This window comes from Podarcis vaucheri (genome assembly GCF_965113315.1).
Source record: "Podarcis vaucheri genome assembly, chromosome: 1".
In the NCBI taxonomy this organism is placed as follows: Eukaryota; Metazoa; Chordata; class Lepidosauria; order Squamata; family Lacertidae; genus Podarcis; species Podarcis vaucheri.
In genome coordinates, this window is record NC_138759.1 from 93994852 (window position 1) to 94021774 (window position 26923).

General features: G+C 41.6%; 1 protein-coding gene and 1 long non-coding RNA gene across 11 annotated transcripts in view; one reads left to right on the top strand and one right to left on the bottom strand.

The window, feature by feature from the left end:
- The first annotated feature begins 5542 nt into the window (after positions 1-5542).
- LOC309539543 lies at positions 5543-6491 on the top strand. The gene is made up of 2 exons (XR_014222856.1): positions 5543-5865; positions 6225-6491. It is a non-coding gene; the product is annotated as an uncharacterized lncRNA (long non-coding RNA).
- A 1301-nt stretch (positions 6492-7792) lies between these two features.
- Positions 7793-26923, bottom strand: part of SEMA5B (semaphorin 5B) — a 365129-nt gene continuing 345998 nt past the window's right edge. For 9 of the 10 annotated variants that reach the window (XM_082235162.1, XM_082235160.1, XM_082235159.1 and 6 more), the window contains 2 exons: positions 23204-23409; positions 7793-12803 (listed from right to left, as the gene is read on the bottom strand). In XM_082235162.1, coding sequence (XP_082091288.1) covers positions 12648-12803; positions 23204-23409 — 362 coding nt within the window. In that variant the 3' untranslated portion in view covers positions 7793-12647. Of the gene's footprint in view, positions 12804-13239; positions 13310-23203; positions 23410-26923 lie in introns of all 10 variants that reach the window. The other variant, XM_082235166.1, reaches the window with a different exon arrangement.

Sequence of the window (26923 nt, forward strand, 5' to 3'; positions counted from 1 at the left end):
TTAATCTATAAGATGATGATTCAGGATTTGGATAAAGCTTTAAAAACACCTGTCTGTAATTATGGTTTTAATGTGTGTGGGGGTTTTTTAAAAAAAAAGTTTACATTTTTGTTATATTTATTATGTATTTTCCTCAGAGTATTTGTTTAACCTAGCAAAATGTACAACATTTATGTCTGATGTGATGAGTCACAGTCATTTCTGACTTGGGACAAAAAATATCAAGGTGATGCCTCAGATTTCATCTAACACTGATTCTGTTGATGTCAACTTTTTCAAATGGGATGGCTTTAATAGTAACCTGGTAAATTCAGGTCCTAATCCTGAATTTGGCTTTTTATGGACGAAGATAATACATCTTACCTTGTATTCTCAACAGACAAGCTGAAGGCACAGGTAAGTGTCACTTGTGCTGTATTGAAGGAAATATGCTTTGGATAACAAAAACAAAGTTTAGAATTTCTGCTCTTTATATTTTGGTGTGTTTGTTGTGGAAAACTAGAGAAAGGAGGAAGGACAAACATGTTGCTTCCTAGAGATGTAGTTTTAGTCAGTTGAAGAGTAGATTAGCATTACATTGCAGACCAATTAGCAAAGGATGTGTGGATGTGCTAATTGTGCACAAATGTGCCTTAATACTAAACAATTCCATGTACAAATTTCCCGCATGTAAAGTGTTAAGGAATCTAGGGGATAAAGCTCAATCTAGTTCACACTAAGTTTGTTTTTACTGATGTGGTGCCTCTCAATTACTTTCTAATCGGATGCATTAAAAAAATAAATTCCCAGAGGCACATTTGTGAATATGAAAACTCTCAAAATTATAGCTTATGATTGACTAGGAATGAGGTATTATGCATGCAGGTGTAGCTGGTTTCAGGTTATTAGAAATCCAATCTATTTTTTATGATATTATGGTGTAATTTTCAGCACAAGACTGTGATATAAATTTCCAGTTGCACCGGAACATAAACTACAAGTGTCCCTGACTCTTGTCACTTTCCATGGTCTTTAGTTTGATTAATAAAAGGGACGAGAGCGATAACATTTTCCCAATAAGAATCTATGATCATCCCTCAATCAAAATGGGCCCATTTTATAGTGATATGTAACAATGATAAAAAATGTTATTTCAAGACCATTGGGACTAGTCTTTCAGCCTATAAATGTTGATCATATGGCTCTGGTTCTTGAAGCAAGTAAATAGCCCATTTTCTTCTTCTTTTGTGTTAAGAGCAGTGTCCTTGGAAATTCAAGTCTATTGGCTTCCTGGTCATATATAGCAAAAGGGTCTAAAGCTGAAATTTGAAACACCACACAATCAGCCCTGTTTGAAGATCTAGCATAGTAAAATTCAGGATGCTTGTCTGAAGCCAAAGGTTCAGGGGCACAATATTACTATGTGTTAATGGAATCTTAAAGGCCTTGTTAATTGTCCCCTGCCTTTAAAATACGACAGGAAATATAAAGTAGGAGAGGGAAGAGCTGGTAACCCTTCCAGGTGTAAAGAAATTCTGATAGTCAAACTTTAGTTTTATATTCATTTGTTTGTATTTCAGGCAAGTGGAACTAGTCACTAAGAGTGTTATGTTCTATCTACATTAGTAAAAATCAGCCCCGTTGAGCTCAGTGAGGCTCTCACAGGTAAGTGTGGGTATGATTGTGCTTTAAGGCACTTGTCATGCTGCAGTGGCAAATTATACTTTGGTTGAGTACAAACATTTTTAAAAAATGGATGCAGCCAGTAAACCTAGGCTAATAATTTAAAACACTTCCATAAATTTAGCCTAACCGTTTGATCATACAGAATACACTTATACAGAATTACCGTATTTTTTGCACCATAACACTCACTTTTTTCCTCCTAGAAAGTAAAGGGAAATGTCTGTGCGTGTTATGGAGGAAATGCCTACGGGTGGCATGCCTACGGATTTTCCTCCTCTAAAAACTACGTGCGTGTTATGGTCAGGTGCGTGTTATAGAGCGAAAAATACGGTAGGTGCCAATGGATTAATATTAAATAAACCCAAATGAGGCTGCAAGACCTAAATTATATTTGCCTCAACTGTTGCAAATTTCATTTTAAGAGATGAGATGTAGGTCAGGCATAGGCAAACTCAGCCCTCCAGCTATTTTGGGACTACAATTCCCACCATTCCTGACCACTGATCCTGTTAGCTAGGGATGATGGGAGTTGTAGCCCCAAAACATCTGGAGGGCCAAGTTTGCCTATGCCTGATGTAGGTGCTTAGAAATAGTTTTTCAATTAGAGGAAGTTGAAAGATACATTAACAGTAGCAGGGGTGGGGGAAGAAATTTTAAGGTTTATGACTGGGGAAGCAATGACTAATCTGAGACAAGAGTTGAATACTTTAATCATGTGAACAAGCCTTGTCCTACCTCATTGGAGCAAGCAGATCTTTGCCTGCACATGCAAAGGTGAGGAACAGGTCACATGAGAATGGGTCTGGTTCTGAAGCTGGCAGAGCTGGGTGAACTCATTGGAGCTACTGTGCTTAAGAAATAACTGGAGCTGGTGGGGATTTTCATTCAAGATGTCTTAACACCTCATAGATAGAGAGATTCATGTGTCCTTGAATAGATGTTTAGAAAGCAAATTAGAAGTTTACTGGTTCCAGTGTTTTGTATGGGCTTGGACTTTCGTTGGGCTTGGACTGGGAAAATCTACTCAGTTATGAAGCTTGCTGGGTTCTTTAGTGACTCACTCACTCTCAGGGATAAGCTATCATGGTGGAAGATAGGACCAGCAACAAAGTAAGTTGTTACTTCCATATCCCTCTCCCCTATCCACATGGTTTGCCTTGCTTCCCCTTTTTCAGTGCTATGGTTTAGCAAGCAGGCAACATTCCTGCAGCTTGGGTTCCAACCACTAGTCTGTCCAGGTAGGAACTACTGTTCCCATAAATATTTTTCTGCACCACCACCAGAAGGGATCAACCTGTTTGGCAAGAACAAAGGCTGGAGGCATAAAACGGCTGCAAGGAAACGTTATTTGTCCCTGTAAGTACATTCTGTTTGTATTTTAAAGGTTATACTATAAAATAAGTGTACAGACCTGTCTTCTCACTAAGGTCACCTACAGAGGCCCTCCTGGTTGTTCCACATTCTGCAGAAGCTCATCTTCCCAACCAAAGAGGTTTTTTTTGTGGTGCACACTCTTTGGAATACTCACCCCCCCACACACACACTGTTGTGCTGGCTACTGATACCAGTCATTTGTCAAACTTTTTAAGTTGAATTTTGTACTGACTGTTAATGGTGTTGGGATTATTTTTATTTTTATTTATTTTAATTGATTTATTGTAAACTGTCTTGATATATGTTTGTAATAGTCTGTGTGTGTGATACATACTGCTTTCAGCAGATGAAAGCATGGAGTCCCATTTAGATACCAAGTATTGATACTCTTCAATAAACAGAGGAATTAATGATCAACCTCTGGATTAGGAAATTAGTATCTACAATGAATTGGCAGCATAATGAACTGATGAATTTGAGTTAAGTTAAGAGTGAACATGCGATGAATGTTTTCCTTTGGCTTTTTGTATTAGAAACATTAATTTGCGGCAATAGAGTTCCTATAAATGTATTACTCTTGGGGGGAAATCAATTAGAATGTATAGTCGGACAGTTAATTGGGGGTTTTTAATGACTAAGTTTTGTTTAGCTGATTGCTAAACATAGTTATGGTTTATTTAAATGCTGACTGTCTAAGTAATGGATTGAAATGTGCCTCCAGTTGATTTAATGAAGTGTGGATTGTTTAATTGACTAGCTTTTGTAGGAATTAATAACTTTTTTCAATGGATTAAGGTATATTAATTTTGTATAGGGTTGTAGCCAATGGTTACTTGGGTAGAAGGTCTCCTGTGCAACCAATCTTTCCCTTTCTTTTTGAAAAGTATCTGTCCAGGACAGTGTAGGTTGCTTTACTACCTTTTGTTTCTACAGGGGATAAGTGTCCCGTGTAGTCCTCCTTGGAATCAAAATTATTCTCAGTGGTTATTTCAGACTTACATAGGATGACTTGGATTGCCCCTGCTTACCCTAGGACATTTTTTCTTCATGCCTTTTTATCATCATAACTTACTTTGCATTTATTTCCTTACTTTGTATTTCAGACAGGGAATGATTTATCTCCTATCCCACAATAAACCTTAAGGGATAGTTGACAACTGTTCCAGAGGGCATCTCCCACCCCACCACATAGAGAGAGGCAAGTCTGTTTTCTACCATTTCTATAATTGGTAGTTTGGGGGCTAATATCAGCTTCCATAGTAGTTCAATATTTTCATTATCTGAATATACTGGGAGCTGCATTTCTAGTAGCTACTGAAAATCATTTGGCTTTGTGATATCCAAATAAATGTGTGTCAAGGTGGTTTGTCAAGCACACTCTCCGAAATGAAGGGACGGATTCTAAACTTCATCCAGGGGAGGCAGGCTCCGCAGAAGGGAATGTCCTTTCTACTCCCCTGTGATGAAGTAATGTGGCCAGAACCCTAATCTTATTTAGCAAGTTTTGGATTCCATGGATAATGGGATTTTATGTCTACATCAAAAGTTGGAACCAACATGAGGACTTTGCCCAGAAGCTACTATTGATAAATTTCTTTCAGCACCTTTCCTTCAGCCACAGCTTTAAACTCCATTGTCATCTTATCTACTGCTGACAAACAACTCAGAAGCTTAGTAGGTTGTTTGAGTTTTATTTCTTAATTCTTCTTTACATAGTACAATTTATAAAAATACAGAAGCCCAGCCCACCCCTAAAATTCACAGTGTCTAAAGGCAGTGGTTAACAGTATACATCACCTTTATTCTAACAGTACCATTGTGTTCAGTTGCATAGGAAGGGTATTATGCCTTTACAACAGAGTCTGATAATATTTTCTTTTCCTATTTTGCTTCACAAGGCATATACTCTGTTTGTTGTTGTGATAATAATTATCTCTATTTATATACTCAAGAGCTGTCATTTATCTCCACTTCAGCTACAAAATAGAGTGGAGGTATCTCCCATCTTCATCTCCCATTTGTGTTTCCTCGTGCTTTACTTTTTAAAAATGAATTAGATTGGATTTCAAATATGCACACATTTGGATACTGGCTGAGAGTAGTTAGTTGTGCAGCTGACTTCCCTCTACATACTTTTATCTTTTCTGTACCTCAAGCCTTTATGGAATTCTTCCTGACCTCAGTGTAAACTTGCAACACATCCCTCCTACTAGCAACTCTGTTCCCCGCAATCAAGAATTGCCCTTCAGTAAACATTGTCTTATCTTTAAAAACTTGCCCTTCAAATTACAAACGAAGGATCTATGTGTTCTTAAAGCTTCATCCTTAAGCGGAAGAGGGAGGTTGGAGAAAATGGTCTGTATTCACAATTGAAACAAACGCTGGTGTGTCCAAGAGGTGCATGCCTATTTAAGACATCACATCTTTGGGCCCGGGAGATGGACTAGTGAGTAAACTGGGCTGGAATATTCTGCACATGGTTAAAAGCACACTGTCTTTGCACTGACAATGGTTTGAAATGATTCACCAGTGAGCCTTGGCTCAAATTAAGCCTCAGGGTTTTTTTCTGCTTTAGCGGTGTAATAGTTCTGAACCCACTGCAAATAAATACAGGCTTATAGTGTAATATTAGGAAGCTGGTGCTTTTCAGGACCTATTTATAGATGGTATTTTTCTTAAGACTAGAGAAACCCCTTAGAGGGAAATAGACCCATTAACCTTCCATATAATAAATATATGGGCAGGATGTGATTATTTTAGTACAAGTGGAAGTATTTGGAAGCAAATATCACCACTGGTACAATGTGTCTGATACACAAAATGTATGTTGGGATAAAAGGTAAAGGTAAAGGTACCCCTGCCCGAACGGGCCAGTCTTGACAGACTCTGGGGTTTGTGCGCCCATCTCACTCAAGAGGCCGGGGGCCAGCGCTGTCCGGAGACACTTCCGGGTCACGTGGCCAGCGTGACAAAGCTGCATCTGGCGAGCCAGCGCAGCACACGGAACGCTGTTTACCTTCCCGCTGGTAAGCGGTACCTATTTATCTACTTGCACTTAAGGGTGCTTTTGAACTGCTAGGTTGGCAGGCGCTGGGACCGAGCAGCGGGAGCGCACCCCGCCGCGGGGATTCGAACCGCCGACCTTTCGATCGGCAAGCCCTAGGCGCTGAGGATTTTACCCACAGCGCCACCTTGCCTTGCCAAATTGGGTGCCCTGCCAGTGCGGTCAGCCGAAACACTCACAGTGGCCATGCTGGCTGAGATGGAAGGGAGTTGTGTCCTCCAAATAATAATGGTTCCAAGTTGGGTCCGGGCGAGGTAACAAAGAAGCAGGAAAACAACTTTTATCGTATTGCAACCTAGGCTATTGAAACACTGATTCCATGTTGACAGTGCGAGTGCCTTGCCACAAAAGCTAGCCAATTCTAAATAGCTGTATTCAAATAAATGAGGTTTACTTTCCTGATCCAGAGACCCCACAACAAAAGATGCACAAAATCTACTGTCTTACCTGTGCAAGAATGGTGTTCCACGTGCATAGTGGAGTTTCAGTTTCAGGCAAATGTGCTTAGGAGCCAGACATACAGCTGCTAATTTAGAATGCATTGTTTCCTGGAAAGTACATCTGGCATAAATAGCAGAGATCACCCCTAAGGAATCTCACTTTGGCAGGTTTCTAGAATTTGTCCAGCTCTTTAAATGCTGTTAAAATTCCTGGATGTTTCTCCAGAAAATAGCTTGAGGTATCACCTGAATAGTTCAACTTAGAGATGACTCAAGGGTAAACTAGATGGGGCTGGTGTGTTTTTGTGGGAACGGGGCTTTAACCAGTTTACTCTTCCTGTTGTTTGGATCAAAATTGCACCTGTTACTTCCAGTGGGATGCAAGTTCTCTCTTGCTCCAATGGGAGTTTTTTCCCCACTGGGAATAACTGACAACCAATTCAAGAGGGACAGTTAAAAATAGTCTTGTGAGAGCTTAAAATTAAATTTTATTGTGTGAATAGGCTACTGTGCACTACAGCCTATTTTGTAGCTTGGGGACATTTCATACCTCTTAAAAAATCAGGAAGGTAACTTGAGTACCATTTATACCAGTCCCTCTCTCTACAGCCACTAATATATGTAGCTTTTTCTCTTTTCTTTCTGCCTCTCAACTCATTTTCAGCAAGTACAAAATGAAGTCCTGCAAAAAGAAATAGGGATGGCTAAATTTGGGATGCGCTGAATACTGAAAGTAAAGTTGGATGCGCCCAACAACCGCAAGGTCAGAAGTCACCCATTTTTTCTTAAATTCACTCTATAGCCCCTTAACACCATTACATTCAACCTGGAATAGTAGCCTAGAAGATGAAAGAGTATTTATTTACCTGTAGAAGAGCATCTACAATACCACCTAACCAAGTTGAAAGCAATTGATTTTTGCAGTACAGTAAACCTGCAACTTGTGTGGAGGTTACAGTCTGGGGATCGTGCCTGAAGCCAAAACCACATATACTCAAAACACATTGGGTTCAATGGTGGATGGGATGGTTAAAGTCATTTTCCCCAGAACCCTGCTCCCTTTCTAATTTCCCCCCCCAGGCATATATGTGCAAAAGTTAAAGTTGCAGGCTTACTGTAATACATAAATGAAACTGGAACTCAAGGAGCCCAGCTCATATCATTATTATTATTATTATTATTCAACTTACAGCTTAGTTTTTCCTTACACACACCTCTATTGATAATTAAAAACAATAGGACCAATATACTAAGTCAATTTGGACTGTTTATTCATAAAGTATGAGCAAATACAAACATTGTTTACTTTGCCATTCTTAACAGGAATGGATTTTTTGTGGGCTGGGAAGATGAACAGTTCTAGCTACAAAAGTCAACTCCTCAATTTTAACTGAACAACAAAATTCATTCATCTATGAAAAGTTTTTGTTATTTTCTTTCCGGTTCCCCTTTAAAACCTATCCTCAAGTCCAAGTGCTGCTTTTATTATTCTAAATTTATTTTTAGACCATTCTGCAGTACATATACCATTTGTATGTGTTATAAATATATAAACATACACAGGATTTGAGTAAGGGGACTTTATGATGAACTTTACATTTTTATTTTGCTTGTGTAATAAAGTCCCACATTTGGTGTGACTAAATGGACCGAGTTAATTAGTTTGATTGCTGGATATAATCTTTTCTTAACATTAGATTTTGTAATGCTAGAATGGGGGAGCAATCCTAAATTATACCCCCGCCCTGCAAAGGGATTCAAATCATACCCACTTCCTACACAGATCTTCATCTAAGTTCATTCTCTAAAATAAAATAAAAAAATAAGGCAGCAGGTACACATGTATAACTCATGTCCTAGGTGAGCTACTGCAAGAAATGAATAAACACTCCAATCACCTTCTTTCCAATGCCATTATCTCATTATTCTTCAAAGGTTTACTTTTAACATAAAGAAGGTTCTCCCCCTTCTCTATTAGAATGTGCATATTATTGAAGAGCAGGGTGTTCTTAACTAGCTTTGCAACAATAAAGTCAATGTATATTTGTTAAAATATAAATCCTCATCGTAAACCAAAAGGGCAGATTCAATTGCTGCACTACTAGTTTGGCAGAAGTGGCAAAACATCATCAGGTTCAAGAAACTGCACCACAACTGGTGCTGCCAGAAAGAGAAGGCAAACCTGTGTAGGGCTCCCATATAGTATGGTGATTAAGCTTTGCTGCTTTATCAGTCTAAACATTCTCTGTAGTCACATTATGGCAGTAGAGGGCACTGGGATAAGCACCAGGAAAGATGAGCAAATGTTACTCACTTAGATCAACTCTTGTACTCTCTACACACTGGACTTGCCAAAGTCTGGCACACCTTCTATGATGTGTGCAGCTCCCTTGCTAGCAAGGTTTAGCCACATTCGTTTTAACAATTTCCAGCAGCAGCAGCAGCTCCACAGCTATGAAATGATAGATATGTCTTCTGCCCCTTTTCTGAGAGGGAGAGTTCTATGGCAGCTTGTAAGAAACTGCTGTATCAGAATGCATAAGAGCAGTGCAACTGTAGTGCTCATACTTCTTTCCTGCAAAAAGCTATTATTATTTTTTTCAAAAAGAGACAAAACACAAGGGTGATAGTTCCTCACATTTGAGTAACCACAGGTTATGATTCTGAAATCAAAAGCTAACAACATCTTCCTACCCAAATACGAAAAGCCATTTTCTTCCCTGCACCCGGAGAAAGTGAAGAGTTAGGACAACCTCCAAAATACGATTTGTAAAATAGGATTTGTAGTTGCTATTATTCAAACCTCCGTTCTATAAGAATCTTAACCTGCTGTGTCCTTTGCTCTCTGCCCCACTCCCTGGGTTCAACATATCCCTCTCAAAATGAAAGCCATAGTTTCAAATCTGTTCAACTGAATCTTGTAGATGTTGCCTAAGCTTATAAAGGAGGTTTAAAAAAAAGGAAAACAAAAAGTGGATGAGAGATCCTTTGTAGCACTTGACTGTACAGAATTTGGGCACAGTCCTCACAGCATCTCTGGGGTTGCATGCAACTTGATGGCACTTTAATGGTTGCCTCCTGCTACATAGAATTGGTTTAGGAAATCCCATGAGTCTCAAAAGAGACTTGCTGTGCAAAGTGCCCCACTAGATGTAAGAGAGCTGGGTCTCTTCCCCATGGCAAAAATGCATTGCTCCTCTGAAGGATATTCCCAAACATTTGCATATTCAGTTTCCACATCAAACACTGGGAGGGGGCTTTGTTTCCTTGCTGACTAAGCCCTGCTGTCAAAAGCAACACTGCCAAACCAAATACATTTCCAGTGTGTACTACAACATCCATTATGACAACCCCAAGTGTAATAAATACCAGGTGTTTAGAAAACCCCTCAGAGAATCAGACCGCTCTACTGTGGACATTATCAGCTGGGTGCCTGAAACACTAAATTAACTTAGGGCATAGTGACATTCTTGCATCCTATGTCATTAACCTGCCATGTGATAAGAAACTGCTCTTATTTTGCATTAGATGTTGCCCCTAAAGAATTGTACTGCCATGCAAACATTAATGGAATGTTAAAAAGCTCAGATGTTCTTTTCCACCCATTCACCCTACTTTCTGTTGAAATGGCATCTGCACACCCACGTTGCAATTGCCATTCATATTTTTGAAAGGGTGTCATTCTTCACATTCAGATGCCTGGGAAGAATGAATTTGGAATATCCTAACTAAAAATATCCCTCCCCTAGCCTGCCCTGATTTCTGGCATTTGGAGAAAGAAAGATATGCTGCATAACCAGAATGGGAAAATATTCTATGTAATAAAATAAATTCTAGTCTTTATCTAACTGAAAAATAGATCCGGCTTATTTATGGCAAAAAAAGAGTGAATGAAAGGTTTAATTCATTTGCATATATACCTTTTTAAGAACTGTTGCAAAATAAATTACAATTTTGCAGCACCCTCTGAAACAGTGACACTGATCCAGCCATTTCTTACACAATGAAGAGGCTCAGATGGAGCTCAATTACGAGCAAGTGTCCCAATCATTTCGGTGGAAAACAAAGATCTGCATGTGCAGCAGCTTTCTTTTGTCAGGTGAATGGGATGTTCGGCACTCAAAAGAGCCTCATGTGTGCAACAGAAACCCCAGAAGAGTCTGGATTAGAGTCTGTAGAAATTTGATCAAGTTCTCAGTCATGGGCACATGGAAGCAAACAGCAAAAACCAAAACAAAACCCCAACAGGTTGCATATCTAAATCCCCAAAAAATTCTACAGCCCATGCATCCATCCAGACTATTGCAACCAGTGATACCATTCACAATTTAGGCACCAATGTTTTATGATATGTGGTTGCATAAGGTAACATCAGGTGTTGGCATCAGCACTGGATTGCTCTTCCTATTCAAACTAGCCATTTTGCATCATGAACACAGAGCCACTGACCGGTTTGCATGTCTTGCCTGTGTTAATGGTCTCGACTGTGCCATCATTCAGATTATATGTCCAAAATGTGTTTTAAAGGTGGCAACAGTAATGAGCACAGGTCTGGCTGCCAGACAGTGAACCTAAATCTAAAACAAACGGCTTGGACAAATGTCAAGCCAGCAACTGCAAATAGATATGGTCATTGCTGAAAGAAGATATGGAGGAGAATCCCCAAGCTCTGGAATTGTTCATCATTCATGCCGGGACTCTTATTACATGCTCTGCATTGTGGCAGTCTCCATCTCTTAGCACCAGGAGTTATGCTGAACAACAATGGCAAACTCGCTCACGTTGCCAGACACACTGGGAATGTCCATTAAAGCGTGGTGTGTATTGGCTAGACATGAATGTCAGACAATCACCTGTCCAAAGACGACATGGCTTCTGCACTGGTCTAACACAATCACACATATACAAAGAATAACATTCAAAACTGGACTGGATTATTATTATTTGAAAAGGCTACAGACCCCATTTTTTTACCTTTACCGAAGCAGAATTACTTTTTCTTCTTCTTGCTCAGACACAGAAGGATACTGTCAACTGATGGTGCACATTGTACTCCCATGGAGAAGTACTAGCTGGAAGACACTGAAGGAATCTGCAGTAGGCTTTATAGGTTAGACTATGCTATGAAGACATTCTTCAGAGACAAACTGAACTCAAAACATTTTTTTCCCAAGTGAATAAAAAATTATAAAAAATAAAATCAGCATTAGCACAAAGCTTGGTGATTTCAACAAGGACAGCAAGGCCATCAATCTAGCAGCTCCTTAAGAGACTACCACAATCAAAGTTAAAAGAAAATAGTTGCCCCACCCCTTCCAAAATCAAGATATTCCATGGCTCTTGTTCCACTCATCATATTTTCCCCAGTGGGATAAATTCTCTTCTACCCAGAGCCCATGCTTCAAGCACCCAAACCTATACTTCAGGTAATGTCATCCTACATTTCCCTCAAAACTATGGCTGGAAATGTTTCAAAATACTAGTTTTTGCGTGAAGTACCTTATCTTTGTTCTGTTTATCTCACTAGACTTTTTTTTCCATTGAAGGCTGCATATTATTTCAACGTGTCGCAGGAAATGGTGATGACACACTGATCAACCCCCAAACCTAAACACCAGAATCTTGAGCACAATGTTTGATAAGGCTTCTCTTGTGGATGACATTCATACTACCATTAACCTGTAGGCTTATGAAGGACGCATCTCAGCGCATTGAAGGCATTTGTCTCCCATGTCCACTGAGTTTCTGAAGCGGTGCTGGGTAGCCAAGTACCATTCCACACAAAGTTAGCACATAATGGTTGGTTCTTGGACTGTCATGGCATCAGACACAAAGGCATCTCCAGCCATAAATATCCATAGCAGTATGTGATGTCTCTAGCTGAGGACTCCTCAAAAAATCTTAGGCAAGATGGTCCATTGTCCATAAGCAGTGGGTCCACTTAAGGAGATGTACTACTCAAAAGTAAGACCACTGATAAAAAAGAAAATAAAAGGCCCACTGTGTAATATTTACATCTAGAGACTGGGCCAATATTTGGTCCATAAACTCAATTTAAAAAATAAAAATCATAAAGGAAGTGATCCAGTTCTTGGTGTCCATCATCAGCTGTTGGTAAAGGTCCTTCCAGGGGAGGCCTCAGGCCTGTAGTCATACTTATTCAGTGTACTGGGGTAATAGGTGGTTGTGTACACATTTGTTTGCTGCAAAGGATAGAAGTTGGTCCTGTCATCTGGTATTAAATTGTTCTTGTTAAGTGTCTGTGGGGGGAAAAACAGAGAAATTTATAGAGACATTATTTTCCCTCCCTTGTCCAAAGAGCTCACATATTCCATTTTCTAATGCAATTTTATATTAGTACCTTCCCTCTTCTAAGGTGTCGTCTTAAGTATTTTGTAGCTCTCTACAGAGACCTTTCTGTGGATAGGGCCACAACTCCTCCTGGCTTGCCACTGTTTTGGGCAATCTGAGCCAAGCCACTACTACAAACTAAGATCTATGGGTTTCTCCAGATTTGCAGACATGGCTTTCCCATATTGGTGACATGATGTTTGATGGTCGTCACCACCATCTCCATCACCCGCCACTGTGCAACTGTGACTGGGGTCCCGTCTACATGTTTCACTCCAGCTCCCTCCCAAGAGTAAACCAAAAGGGCATTTCTCTTTTGCTTTGGAAGAGCAGGTGCACATTTACCTGATCTCCATCTCCACTGGTAGATATCCAGGTTTGGACCCCCCGATATTAAGTGTGTCACTTCTGTAAGCTACAGTGTAAGTAACAAGGCATGGTCACATTTGAGGGGAAAAGGATGGCTGAAGAAAATTAACAACCAACAAAGTTACAAGTAGTTGTCAACAGCATGGAGAAAAAATGGAGGTGGGATGTAGGTGTCATTTTAATTACTGATGTTTAAATAAGGGATTTCTTATTCTTCCCCCTGCCCCTTCCTTTGCTGGGCATTTATTAATTAATTCCTTTCAATGGCACCACCAAAAGCTGATGTAAAAATTCACTGTCATTTCAATACACTCTTTATCTTTTTCTAGCTCATGGTTAATCTGTCTGCTGGACAGATGTATTTTTCTGTGCCCGGAAAAAGAAGTCTGTCACGTTTGAACACATTCAGAAAAAGAAACAGTGAAAAACAGCATCTTTGCAAAGGATTAAAAATATATAATTCCATAATCTTGATGTGGCTATTACAAATGAAACAGACAATATCTTGCCCCCTTCTGACCTCAAATGTAGCTCTCGGGGATCTCTTAACCAGGTCACTGACCTAGTCAAAAACCACTTGAGCGCCAGCAAGTCTATAGCATCAGGTACAATTATCTTTCCTTATAAAGCACCCCGTCACACTAGAACAGGGGTGGGCAGATTTCGTGGTTGCAGGAGTGACTTTGTGTTTTACTAGAACCCATGAACCGGAGCCAGCTGCAGAGGACACATGTAGAATCGAATTCTGAGCCCAAGGCATTTGTTTTGCCAGCACTGAAAGTTCTTCACAAAGGTTTATTCCTGATGGCAACCCCGCCACAACCACCTGCAACAATGACACTCCTTTCTTCATTTCAAGAGTATCATTTGGGAAGGGAGTTAATTTGGTTATTAAAGAACAACAGAAATTGGTGATCTTGAAATCACCCAGATCTACCAGTAGATACAGATCTACCTTCTGCCCACTGCTACACCAGACACAATGAAGCTTTTAGACAGATGGAAAGTGGGTTAAACCCAAAAGTGCCTTTCTGTGTGTGAATGAGTCTTCTATGCATGGAAGGGCTGTTTTACACATTGATCTCAAGTGTTCCACAATAAAACAAACAAAAATCCAAGTTTTTTTTCCTGCACAGTCAGATGCATACGGATTGCCTCCAAATCTCCACAATATACAATAGAGACTATCATTCACTCAGCAGCCATGTGCTTGCATGATACTGACTGAGCATCCCACTCTTCCACTTCCATCCCTGCCACCTAAAGACCTTGCAAGCTACCTCACTGGTCATAACAACATCTACTGTATTTTTCTGTGTAGTCAGTGGAGCGGACTCCCTCAGGTGGTTGTGGACTCTCCTTTATTGGAGGTTTTTAAGCAGAGGTTGGATGGTCATCTGTCTTGGATGCTTTAGTTGAGATTCCCGCATTGAAAGGGGGTTGGACTAGGTGACTCCCAGGATCCTTTCCAACTCTACAATTCTATGATTGTAGCAACTCTGGTCAAACAAGGGTTGGGGGGCTTTGAAGCCTTCCCATATGATACAAAACCCAGACTGGAATGAAAAGTGGGGGAAAGAGAGGAGAGGATGAGGGAACATGTAACAGTGGGGCCTATCAATTGTATGTTTGTGTGTGATTGTGGGGAGCCTTATATCCCGCCTCAAGATAACAAAAGGGCCTGCACTACAAGTGGTCAAAACCAAAGGCAGGTTTTGCTTGGAACGTCCCAACAACAGCAACACACTCCCGACTTTATACTGCAGCACAGCAGACAGCAAAGATTCAGAGCTACTGAATGGCTGCTAATATTCCACATAAATTTGACAGAGGCAAACATTCAAACCCTTAAGTGGCAGCATCCACTGATCTTAAATAAGACGAATGTGACAAGCCTGCCAGGCTTGCTGCTGCCGCTGCTGCCATAAGGTAATGGCACCTCTGTAAGATGCATCATTGCTCTGCCGGTGTAATCTTCACTGCATGAGAGCCACACCTCCCGAGCATGGCTGACTGCTCAATTTGACTCGACCCAATGAATTAAAGAGGGTCAGGGGAAGAGACTAATAGCTTTCAGCTAAGCTGTACTGCTAAATCCTTTTTGTTCCTCCTCAGTAAGCCTCCTTGCTTTCTCTTCCTAGCAGGCATTATGTAAATCAAGCATCCCTTGAAGTGATATTTAGAGCTGCGGGATAATACAATAAAAATAATGCTGTTTCCCACCTGCAAACCATTCCCTTTCATATCACTCTGCCCACTGAAAACATGTGCTTTGCCACTCAAGCGGCAAACATTCTTAAATGCCGGAAGGTGGGGGGGGAAAGGCTTTGGTACACATGAAAATCATAAGAACCAAAATTTGCATTTCACTTTTTTTGTTGGAGGAGGAGGAGGAGGGTTGAGTGGATGGAATAAATGATTTGCTAATCTAGCCAAGAGCCTCAATTTTAAAGCCACGCGGTGAAGAGATGGGTCTCAAGGAGAAACCGTTACTAACTTTCCAGACTGCTGCAATTCATCCAGCTTTTGACTGATGGCTAAACTGTAAACAGATTGATGCTGCAGCTTCAAACGATGTACAACCGAAGGGTCACTACAGGAAGGAGGTTCTTGCTGTGGCTGTATCGCTGCTTCTGCCAGCCCACACATGGGAATCAAGGGTGAAGAAAGAAAACAGCCAGTAAAAGTGAAAGAGCAACCTATCAAATTAAAAGATAGGAGATTGCCATCTTGCGCTTTCCAAGGGATAGAAGGGTAAAAAAAACTCCACAAGCCCATTTCTAGCCCAGCTGCAAACACCTCCTGGGAAACGAAAGGTGGTTCAAAGTCTTCTATGCTATCTCTGCCTCCCTGGACCCCGCAAGTGTTATTTTCAGCAGCAGTAAAAATGACCATCCACAAGGGAACAAGACGTTGAGAAGTCAGGCAGTGCTTTGGAACATCACATCCCCCTTCTAGTTTTATTTCTCATTTCACAGCTGGAAGGTCCTCCGATTTTTTTTTAAGATTGCCGCTTCATCTGAAATTATTATTCTTCAGGGGATGGGAGGAGAGCAGAGGCTCTGTTTCCCGGTCTCCAGCACTGACATTTTCCCTACAGCATCTAGGTGTATATCTCTGGGTGGTTAATGAACCACATATCACACGATTCAATATCCCTTTCACCAAGGGTACTGCGCCAGACTGATGAAACCGGCTTTCTTTCTGTTGACAGAAGGAAGGCTATATTGTGGAAATCTCTCTGCAACCTGAAATAATTCCTGTAACTGGAAGTTACAAGGCTGTATTTTGCAAATCCTCCCTCCCTCACTCTCACACACAAACACACTTCCTATTGCTTCATTCCCTCGTCACCAAGAGCCACTCATTCATTGTGTCATGTCCAAGCACCAGTGGTTCTAGGCTCCAACTATCCCCTTTTATTGGTGTCTTTTTCTTCACTATAACCCTGCCTGGCCCACAATCTACGACATTCTCTTTCCTTGCAGCCCTATATGACTGGGCCTGTTGCTCCTGATCCGCTTCCAAAGGACACCTTCCTCCTCCTGCCAAGCTCTCTTTTCTCTGGGTATGTGGCTGGCACTGGCAGCAGAGGCAAGGGCAGCAAAGGACAAGTCTCTTGTCTTGAACAGCTTGGGACCTGTATCGTGAGTTTTGAGCCAGTTTGGCCATTCAACTTTTGTTTACAAGTCTGATGTGATACCATAAATATTCTGCATAATTCTACGTTCTCCTTGGTCCTCCCCCCCCCCCCGATGTGCTGCACTGAGCTCAGCTGACGTTTACCATATTGTTCTCCACTCGTGATCTAGCTCTCTTAAGACTAGCCACAAACTAGCTGTAAACCATGAACAAACCTTGGTTACAGCTCATGGATAGGCTTGGAAAAGTGCTGAACTATGAGTCGAGATTTGGATGACAGGGGAAGACTACAAGCTCCTCCCTGGGAGCTTGCTCATACTTGCTATGTTATGGTTGTGATGTGCCAACCAGGACTATATTTCCCATGGTTGCTATATGGTATCCTCGGGTTCAGGGATACTCTGGTTTTGTTTGCTTTGGAGCAAACAACGGAGGACCACCATTGCCATTGTTTGGAGGCTTCCTGCTAACCACTGTTAGTAAAGGATTTTGGATTAGATGGACCCCCTATTCCTGACTGAGTAGGTCACATCTTAAGAAGATATGAAGCCACTTTATAATCTCAGACAGCGATCTAGTACAGTACTGTCTGCTCCAGCCTGCCCTTCCAGTAGCTGGAGACTTCCAACTCCCACCAGCCTCCCTTGGCACAGCCAGTAGTAAGAGTTACACTCCAAAACATCTGGAGAACACTGGGTTGGGGAAGGCTGGTTTACTCTGAATGGTTACAGCTCTGTTACAGCTTGGGCATAGGTCCCAGACCTGCAACCGAAAAATATTTTACGTCAAGATGCCATATATTGAACTTAGAACATCTGCATGAGGGGGGAAAGGTGTTTGGTCAAGCTATCTTCCTGTTCATTTATATTTATTGCAGTTTGGGGGATCTTTAAACATTCTTTGTGCTTTTAGTGCAGAAACCCCAGATTCTTGCATGTGAAGCCTACTTGCATACTCAGCAGAATTAAATTTAGGAGAACCCTCACACATAATTTTGCCCTTGGGGCTGCATGGGGGGTGTGTCTTTTCCTCACTCAGCTGGTTGGCAACTCGTGAGTACTATGATCAGCCAATATATAGGCAGGACAGAAAATCCCCTTCCTCATATCATGGATCATTACAATCATGATTACCAGCAGACTGATAACCCTTGCTTGTGTGTATGGCCCTTTTGAAACTCTCACTTGGAAGCGCAGTATCTAAAACAGCAGGGGCTTATGTTTTAATAGCGTGCGCTATTACAGCCCAAACAACCTGGCTGAGCAGGGAATGGTGTAAGGAGCTGCAACCTAATGCATGATGTAAACAACTCCTGTTACAATATGCATTCGTGCTGAACAGAACACAACACCATCAAAGGACTGTAGAAGCTATTTCTAATTAATGGAACATGAATGGCTGATTAGATGACTTGAAATATTCGCCCACAACCTTGGCTAAAAGATCTGACAGCAGAACCCAGAATATTCTGCACAAAGCAGGCAGAAGATATCCACCCCCCTCCTCTCTGAATCATCAGTGTCTTGGCAGGTTATCAGTGAAATGATCGATGGGTTACTGCCATCAACAGCATTTACATCTCATCCATATGTACTTGAATGCCCGAATCACCCTCATGCAGGTTCCACCTCCTTGTCATTAGATCTTGCCTTCTTTGAAATATGCTGTGGTTAAAACACAGATGAAATATGCTGTGGCTAAAGCACAGCTTTTGAACAGGGAGGTTTGAAGAAACAAAAATAAAATACTAGAGATGGCTTTGGAAACCTCTGTATCATCATAGACCATTGACTGTTAACCCTCTGCGCCCCTTCCCACTATGTCAGAGGTGCTGGGGTGCCCTGTCTGACCACCACTTTGGTTCATTTAGAACGGAAGGAATGGCAGAGCTCCGGGAAATTCTGGATAACATTCCATCTCCCATTTTCTAACCTGTTGTGCCTTCCTGATTACTGTGTGAGACAACAACATCCTCCCTGTAAGTTGTAACAAACAATGCATTACAATTTTTGGCACATCAAGCACAGAACACGAGCTTTAGCTTGCCTTGCCGGGAGGCGCTCACCCCACCAAACACAGCAGATTCCATTGTTCAAAACAGTGTCAGGTCTAAGTGTCAGATCCACCTTGAAATCTCCCTGCCCCAACACCTGGTCATATCAATTTTGTAGACTTAAACAGACTTTACAGTCCCTCTTCCCTGAAAATTGTGCACCTGATGTGCGATGGGTGGTGGTGTGGGGAAAGAGATCTCTTATAAATCACAGCATCAAACTACCATTTCCAGAATTCTCTGTCATGAAAGGTATAAAACCAATGTGACTTTGCCATACAGATGGGGTCCTCTTCCTAATTGCCTTTTCACTCCTCTGTGTTCTTTAGACAATTTCAATTGCCTATAAGTCCAATGTGTGTCTGTCTCTGTGGTTTCTACCGTGTGGTTCCCTATAGATAGAACAGTCTTAACCCCTCTGTTAAATAAGCCATTTCTTTCTCCTCCTCTAAGGATCCACTTCTTCAGCAACTCCTTTGCTGAGCTTCACTTAGAATCATAGAATTCTAGAGTTGGAAGGGACCACACTTAACTTCACCTTTACTGCCCTCTGAGTCTTCCTTAGCCTATTCTCTACTACCTATCTGTCAACTTCTTATGTCTCCACCCCCACCTTATCTAGCTAATGTACATGACAAAATCTGAGGTCAGGGATTCTTACCACTATGATGCTTCTACATAGCACCGAATCAGATGCTTAAAGACCCCTTCCTATACAGGAATGACCTTACTGGGTTGGTGGGTGGAAGGGGATGAATGATTTCGGGACCAAGAAAATACCTCAAATTAATGAAACAATCAGAAACTTACAGTAGGATCCAGATTGTGTTTTCCTTTCTGTAAAGATCAATATTTATTTAATTAGCCAAAAGAATGGAAAGGGGCAGGAGAAAAGAGAAGCAGAGGAGGGGAAGAATCTAATTTGTGAGACATGATTTACCTTCTACAAGTTCATGCTGACTTGCACTTAACAAAAGTGCTTTCTTATTAACCCTCCTCCAACTTTCTGCCAATGTAATCTTCCAAAACTTTTTTTTTTTTTGCTTATATCAGGCAAAATAATTTTACAAGGAGCAAAGCATCTCTGAGTTGACTTTAAGTAATTAAGAATGAGATCTCCCTGCCCCTCACCATCTATATTGCAACTGCACCCACAAACCAGATGGGCTTCTTAGTGTGCAAAGACAATGGATGAACATAGACACATGTATTCAGGATTCATGAGAACTTCAAAGAGTCAAATTCCTGAGGCCTGGTTTATGAGGTGGAGAGTCACAAATAAGCAACTGAGCAAGTCCGGACATCAAGTTAAGTCTAGCATGCAAGCCCATAGAACAGGGCTGGTCCAACACATTTTGCTGCTTGAGCAGGAGGACAAATTTGGTGGTCCCCATTTCTACACAACAAAGCTGACTTGACTGGCAGCTGAATCTTATTTCAACACTGACAAGGCACCTGAGGGCAGCAGGCTCACTTTGAGAACACAGAGTGTAGTCTTCATGGCACACACAGCTAGGAAGCTGCCTTTAACAGAGTCAGACTATTGGTCCATGTAACAGTACTGTCGACACCATGGACAGCCAATACGGTGCCCTCCAGCTGTTACCACGTTCACTATTTTAATGAAAAAGAAATAAGCAACAGGGGAGCGGGGAGGTAGGAGCTGTTTGGTTACATGGTTTGCACACGCTGTTGGAATACCATGCTCTTCTGCTACATGGGCATATGATCAAGCCCACATTGCTTGCCTTCAGTGCAAGTTTCCTAATGTAGGGGCCCTCCAGGTATTTTGGACTCCCAACTGAATGACCAATGTTCAGGGAATATAGGGAGTCTAGTGGTGCCATCCACCAACTGGAAGGCACCACATTACCTACCCTTGGTCTACACAGACTGCCAGTGGCTCCACAGGGTTTTAATCAGGGATATTCAAAGCTCTACCTTGAAATACTGCGGACTGAATCCAGGGCATTTCCTAGGAGACTATTTTTAGTACAGTTAGAAATCCTGTGTTAAAGAACTGTGGCACACTAATTGTTCTGCATTCTTTAGCTTACCCATAACATAAGCTTCACTTATGTTAGAGAAGTTTTAGAAATGGGGAGCATGCAGTCATAAAATCTCCCCTCCACACTCTGAAGGGATACAGTCCTAGGGGGGTTGTACTATAGGATTCCTCTGAATTTTTTAGAGGAGACCTCTAAGTTTCCCTAACTAAGTATACCTCAAGGTTTAAATTTCTTAGCTTCATGCATTTCATTTTTTTGTGAAGAGAAAATTGCTGTTCATTGATTCCAGATCTTTTGACACATGCTTTCTCATCCACCAAGATCGACATCACCAAAAATGTGCACTGAACCATTTCTAGAACACAATTTTGTCCTAATATTAGGAGATTTAAGCTTCCCTTGAAAATTAAACTTTTCCCTCAGAAAACAAGAAATTATGTGAGGAAGCAAGCAAAACAGGCGATTCCTTACGTCTCAGAAAGAAATTGTCATTGATAAGGAAGGCCAACTTAGCCAGTGCAGCTCTGGAAATAATAAGGTCTTGTTATTTTTCCAGACATCTGCTGGGCATGTAGCTTGTTAATCAAGACTTCAAAATAGTTATTGATGCAACAGAGCTGGATTTAGGATTATCAAGGGTTAGTAACTGCCTGTGACACCACTGCCAATAAGGACAGGAGGAAACTCTCACTTGAGAGAAAGAGGCAGTTCTTCAAATGCAGAGTTGACCCCTTCCACACAGGTGAAGAGTACATCTCTGTAGGCAAGGGAGCTCCATCAATGAACTGAGAGAAGTGGGTAGGCCTGGGTGATCTATCCCCATTTGTTTGTTGGCAGTCGGTAAATTTTTCATTTGGAATTTGGCAGCTGCAGGTCAGGTAAGCTGTTTCTGAAGAATTTAGCTAACAGGCTCCAAAAACAAGCAGGTTGATAAGATGAAGGGTTGCTTCCGGTTGCCAAAACCTATATTTCAGCTCTGAAGGACATTTTAAAAAATTGTTTCGATGCAGTGGCACTAATTGAGAAATCCCTAAAAACGTTCTTGCTTTTTCTTTATCGCCAGGGCCATTTGGAAGCCTTACTTGCCAAGGAAGCTCTGAATCCAAGAGTGGCCTAATTGCAACCTGCTCCACTTTCTGTACCTGCTGCCTGTTTTTAAAACTATGAATAGCAATCTTTCTGCTCTTGCTCTCTGCAAGTTAATTAATTGCTTTTAAGAGGTATTTCCCCCTGCCTACAAGTTACTTTGTTGATTACAGATGCTGGGTGCTTTATTATGTGTTAATTACTACTGGGATACTTGCTAGCTTGTCAGGTTCATTTCTTGATAACAGAAATGCCAGATTTCTATTGAAAAAGAGGTTGCCAAGGCAACCAATACACTCTGGAGATAACTCTCTTTTGGATAGGCCTTCTAAGTAAGCAAAGAATGTGGTCAGAAAAAGGTGGTGTTTTATGTGGACATCATCATAACAATCTATGGCCTTTTAAACTGTGGGTGTGGGGGTTATTGCTTCGTTTCTTGTTATGTGTTTTTGTGTTTTTATACATTAAACCGTCTTGTGATCATTGGATAAAGGGCTATATGGAAATTCAATAAATAAAAAACAAGAACTATACAAATGTAGCTATTATTTGATCCCTTCTGAGAAGCAACATGGGAGAAAATTTGGATGGGCCATGAGAAAGGATAGGAAAACAATATTATGTATGTAAAAATACATGCAAACATAGCAGAGCACAGCCCAATGGTTCCAAATCTAAATCGTGAACCTTCAGTAGGATGCTGGGCTTAACTCCACAATTTAAATATTGATACACCACGGCCCTTCAGAAACATGTCTTAGTAATGTTACCTAGCATATATGTTTGCAATGAAGTGATGGAGAAAGCAAGCTCACTCAATGATGGAGAAACAGGCTAGTCAACCACAGCAAGAAAACATCAACCACTGGTCTTTGGATTGAGGCTTGAACCCAGCTACACAATCAGAAGAACCACGTGGTAAAGTTCCTGCTGTGCAGAACAATTTCAGTGCTTCCGCATAATTCCCTGCATGTCAAAGAGATGGCAAAGTTACCTACCCCACCTGTTTCAGCTGATCATGTAGCTCAGCTCTTAAGTGTGCTGGGAAAACTTGCTGAAGCAAACTGTACTAAAGGTTATGAGCCACTGGGATGTGCTGCAAATGAATTCAGTGTATAACACAGACCTTTGGGCAGATAAAGCCTCTTACCTTGAATTCCATAGGTGTGTATTTCTCATTCTTGGGAGTTGTGTTGCCTTTGTAATGGAGATGATTGGGAGTGGTGGGATGGATAACAGTTGACTCCTGAGATTGCCTCTGGCAACGCTGGCAGTATACATAGATAACAAAGGTTAAGAGGCTAGAACCAAAGAAGCAGGAGACCCCTGTGGCAATTAGGTGGATGAGGCTGAAACCTAGAGAAGAAAGTGTGGTAAGAGATGCTGTGGTTAGAGACATAAACAAGAACAAAAACACTTTCAACAACAACAAACCACTCAAGAGGGTAATTTTCTCTTTCCTAGGCATAAGGAAAATGTGTTTCTGAAAGAAGCCAGTGTCTTGCATGGTAACACCCACTAACAGACGCTTCCTTCCCTTACTATCAAGTCTGCTCATCACAGTTCTGCTTCAGTGGCATCATACGCTGTTTTCTTAAAGCTATTCCTTTCTCCTCCAATTGATACTGAAACTAAACATTAAGCTGACAGGCAGAGAAATGAGGTATACAAACAATACACAGCAACAGGTTCCAAAGAATGTGCACGTCACGGAAACTGGGAGGTGGGTGGTAAACTCAGAATTTCTCAAATCAGAAGAAAGGAAGGCCTTCTGACCTACCTAAAATGCACAAGGAATGAATAAGTGGAGGTGGCTGATAAGGTGTGGTAGGTCTAGGCTGGTTCCCTATTTGAGAAGGTTCTTGGCAAAGTGCTCTTGGGTGGGCCCCTCCTCTGTCGGGGGATTTACCTGGCAGTGGGTGACAGGGAGTAGTGGCAGGATTCTGAGCAGATACATCTAACTGCCATTAAAATTTACACAGGGACACAAATATGATTGCTAGGTGCTCAGATGAAAAATATGTATTTTTAAAGGGGGCCTAGAACAGGCTTCAGCAGTAGCCATTTCAGGGCTCTGGGACTCTGGAAGCCCAAGGATGCTGAGCGCTCATGCTAGCACTGAATGGAAGCCTGCAAAATGCTGCCACCACCGAGAAGGAGGAGAGCTCATTGCTTTTTCTATGAGACCTCTGCTCAGGGCAGCCAAGGCAGGGGACCTGCTTGGCGTTGCACAAGCCACCCCCCTGGCTGCCTCCAATGTATGCTGGCTGCTAAGGATACAGGGTTCCCCACCCTCCCACCCCAGCCTGGCTTTTGCTCTCTGATCAGCTTCCGCTTCTCCAGCCATCTCTGAAAGCCTGCATGTGCTCTTGCTGATACTTTCTCCACTAGCCACAGAAAGGGAGCCTCCTGGGAGAAAAAACAGGAAGCAGCAAGAACAAGGGATGACACTGAATATTGCCTGGCTTGGTTTCTTGGTGAGCAATGAAAGCAGAACCGCAGCTGCAAGGTGACACCACTGACGCAGGTACCCCATAAAGATTTCAAAGAAGAAAGTTCCTGGTGCATAAAACATTCCCCAACACAAATAAGTAGACATATAGATTTCAAAACGCTTCCATTCCAGTGGGTTACCAAGGAGATGTTCTGCTGAGAAAGAGGAATGCAAAGGAGTAAACAACAACAAAAGCCAGTGACAAATTCGAAGAATCATAAAGTTGAAAAGTCACTTGAGGATAAGGTTTCCTAGGCCCTACTTTCAGCATCAATGTAACACTTTAGCATGGATTTTGCCAAGGTGAGTTGTAGCTAGTGAGGTGCTAAGAATTCTCTGGTGCTCTGGTACTGAGCAGCTGATTCCTCAAAACTTTTCATCTTCAGTCCTGTCCCTTACAAGGTCTCTCTGCCTTTCAGCTGTGCTTCCATGGCACCTGGCTAAATATTTGAATAACATGAGCATTCTATGAATCTGCAGGCTGATGTTTCTGGTTTTGCCCATAACTCAGATTCCCCCTTGTTTCATGTGTGAGAGGGCAGCAGGCTGAATTTCTAATGATTATATCTTTGCCAGATATTCAGAGATGCTAAGGGATAAATAATATCCCCATGCATTATATAAACAAATAAGACTGCAATGGCAGAAGAGGGCAGTGAAAATATCAATACCAATGCATAATGATGAATATAAGGTTAATAAGGAGACCCTGAGCTGAGGCACACACCTGGCAGGAGGAATGGGGATACAAGAAAACCAACCGTGCTGCTAATGGAACTGGAGTCTTAATTCCGTTGCTTCCCCTGCAGTCACACACACTAGATGGGAAGGTCTGCCGATGGAGCGTTTTGCCTTTTCTGTCATTGCTGTAATGCTTTTTGTACAGAGAGTGACTAATGCGCAGGCCAAGAGCTGTCCAAGCGGTTCGTCAGGAAAGCTGCTTACTTGTGGGGGCTGTTGTGCAAAACCACTGAAGCACCATGGTGCTTTTGGATGACCCAAAATCTGCTCCTGACAATTATATCTACTAGAAATTTGGTGATCAGTTTCATGACGGCTGCAACAAAAGCTTAAATCACCCATTGGCATGGTATGCACAGTATGTTTATGACTTAATAAGTCAAGATCTGCAACGAGCTGCGGTAGGAGTGCAGGGAGCCCGTTTCCATCTGCTTCAGTAATCTCTGCACAATTAGCTGAAAAAGCCAGAGTTCTGCTCTTAACCATAGTTCCCTACTACAACTGAACTTTCAAAGTACCAGAACAAGTGCCTTGTGTTAGCGAAGCTGCTATTTTTCTCCTATTCAGAAAGATGGAAGGTATCAAAAATCACAATGTGAGAAGCAAGGAAGGTTGCTTTCTCTTCTGGCCCTTCAACAGACTCTGCTAGCTATCAAGCGACCTGCAGGAAATGCACAAAGAAAATGCAATTCCCTGAACTCTAAAGAAGTCAGATAAAATTAGTGGCATGGCAACTGCTTTTCCAGTAATCAAGGTTTTGCATTGGCTGTCTAATCCCGTTTCTAATGGCAAGATAGCCATCGATTTTGCATTGGGTTCATTTGTAGAGACAACTTTAGAATTCACTGCAGTCTTATTATATGAGCTACCCTGGTACAACAGCTTATTACACTGTGAACTACTTGCAGCAATCCCCATGCATTCATTTCTCCCCCTCTCCACCCTCAAAAACCCCTGGAGGTGGGGAGTAAAATGTGGGAATGCTCTTACACAGAAAGGGAAGGAGAAAGGTATGCATTGTTGTGTATATGTAGTGTGTGTGTGTGTGTGTGTGTGTGTGTGAGAGAGAGAGAGAGAGAGAGAGAGAGAGAGAGAGAGAGAGAGATTTGGTATGCTCATTTATGCTTGTGCGGGAAAGAGTAGCAACCAAGGCTACTTTCACTTCAAAATGTGGTTGGGTGCAAATCTCATCTTCCTGGGGGTGGCAAACACCATTCATAGACCTTTGTACACGGTAAATGAGAGACAAACACAGAAGCACCCACTACATTCAAAAGTGCTCAAGAAGTTAAAACATTTATACAATTAACAAGGGATGTGTCGGATCCAGCCTGAGAAACTTTGCCAGTCTTATCAAAATTCTTTTTGCTTCCCCTTAAAAGCTTTGGAAGTTTCTCCAGAACAGGAACCCGTATCAATGTTTTGCTTATAATGAAATTCAGTGACAACTCTACAATTAACTAAGCGCTCAGGAAAATGAGGAATCTCTCTTCATCTTTTCCAGTCCATTTAAAAAGGAGCTGCAGTGGAAAGGACTGTGATCTCCCTGGTAATTAATTATTCTGAGATGCTCCCTCCCCCAAATTAAATTCTTATACCAGAAAACTGAATCACAGATACTTTCTCCCCTCCCTT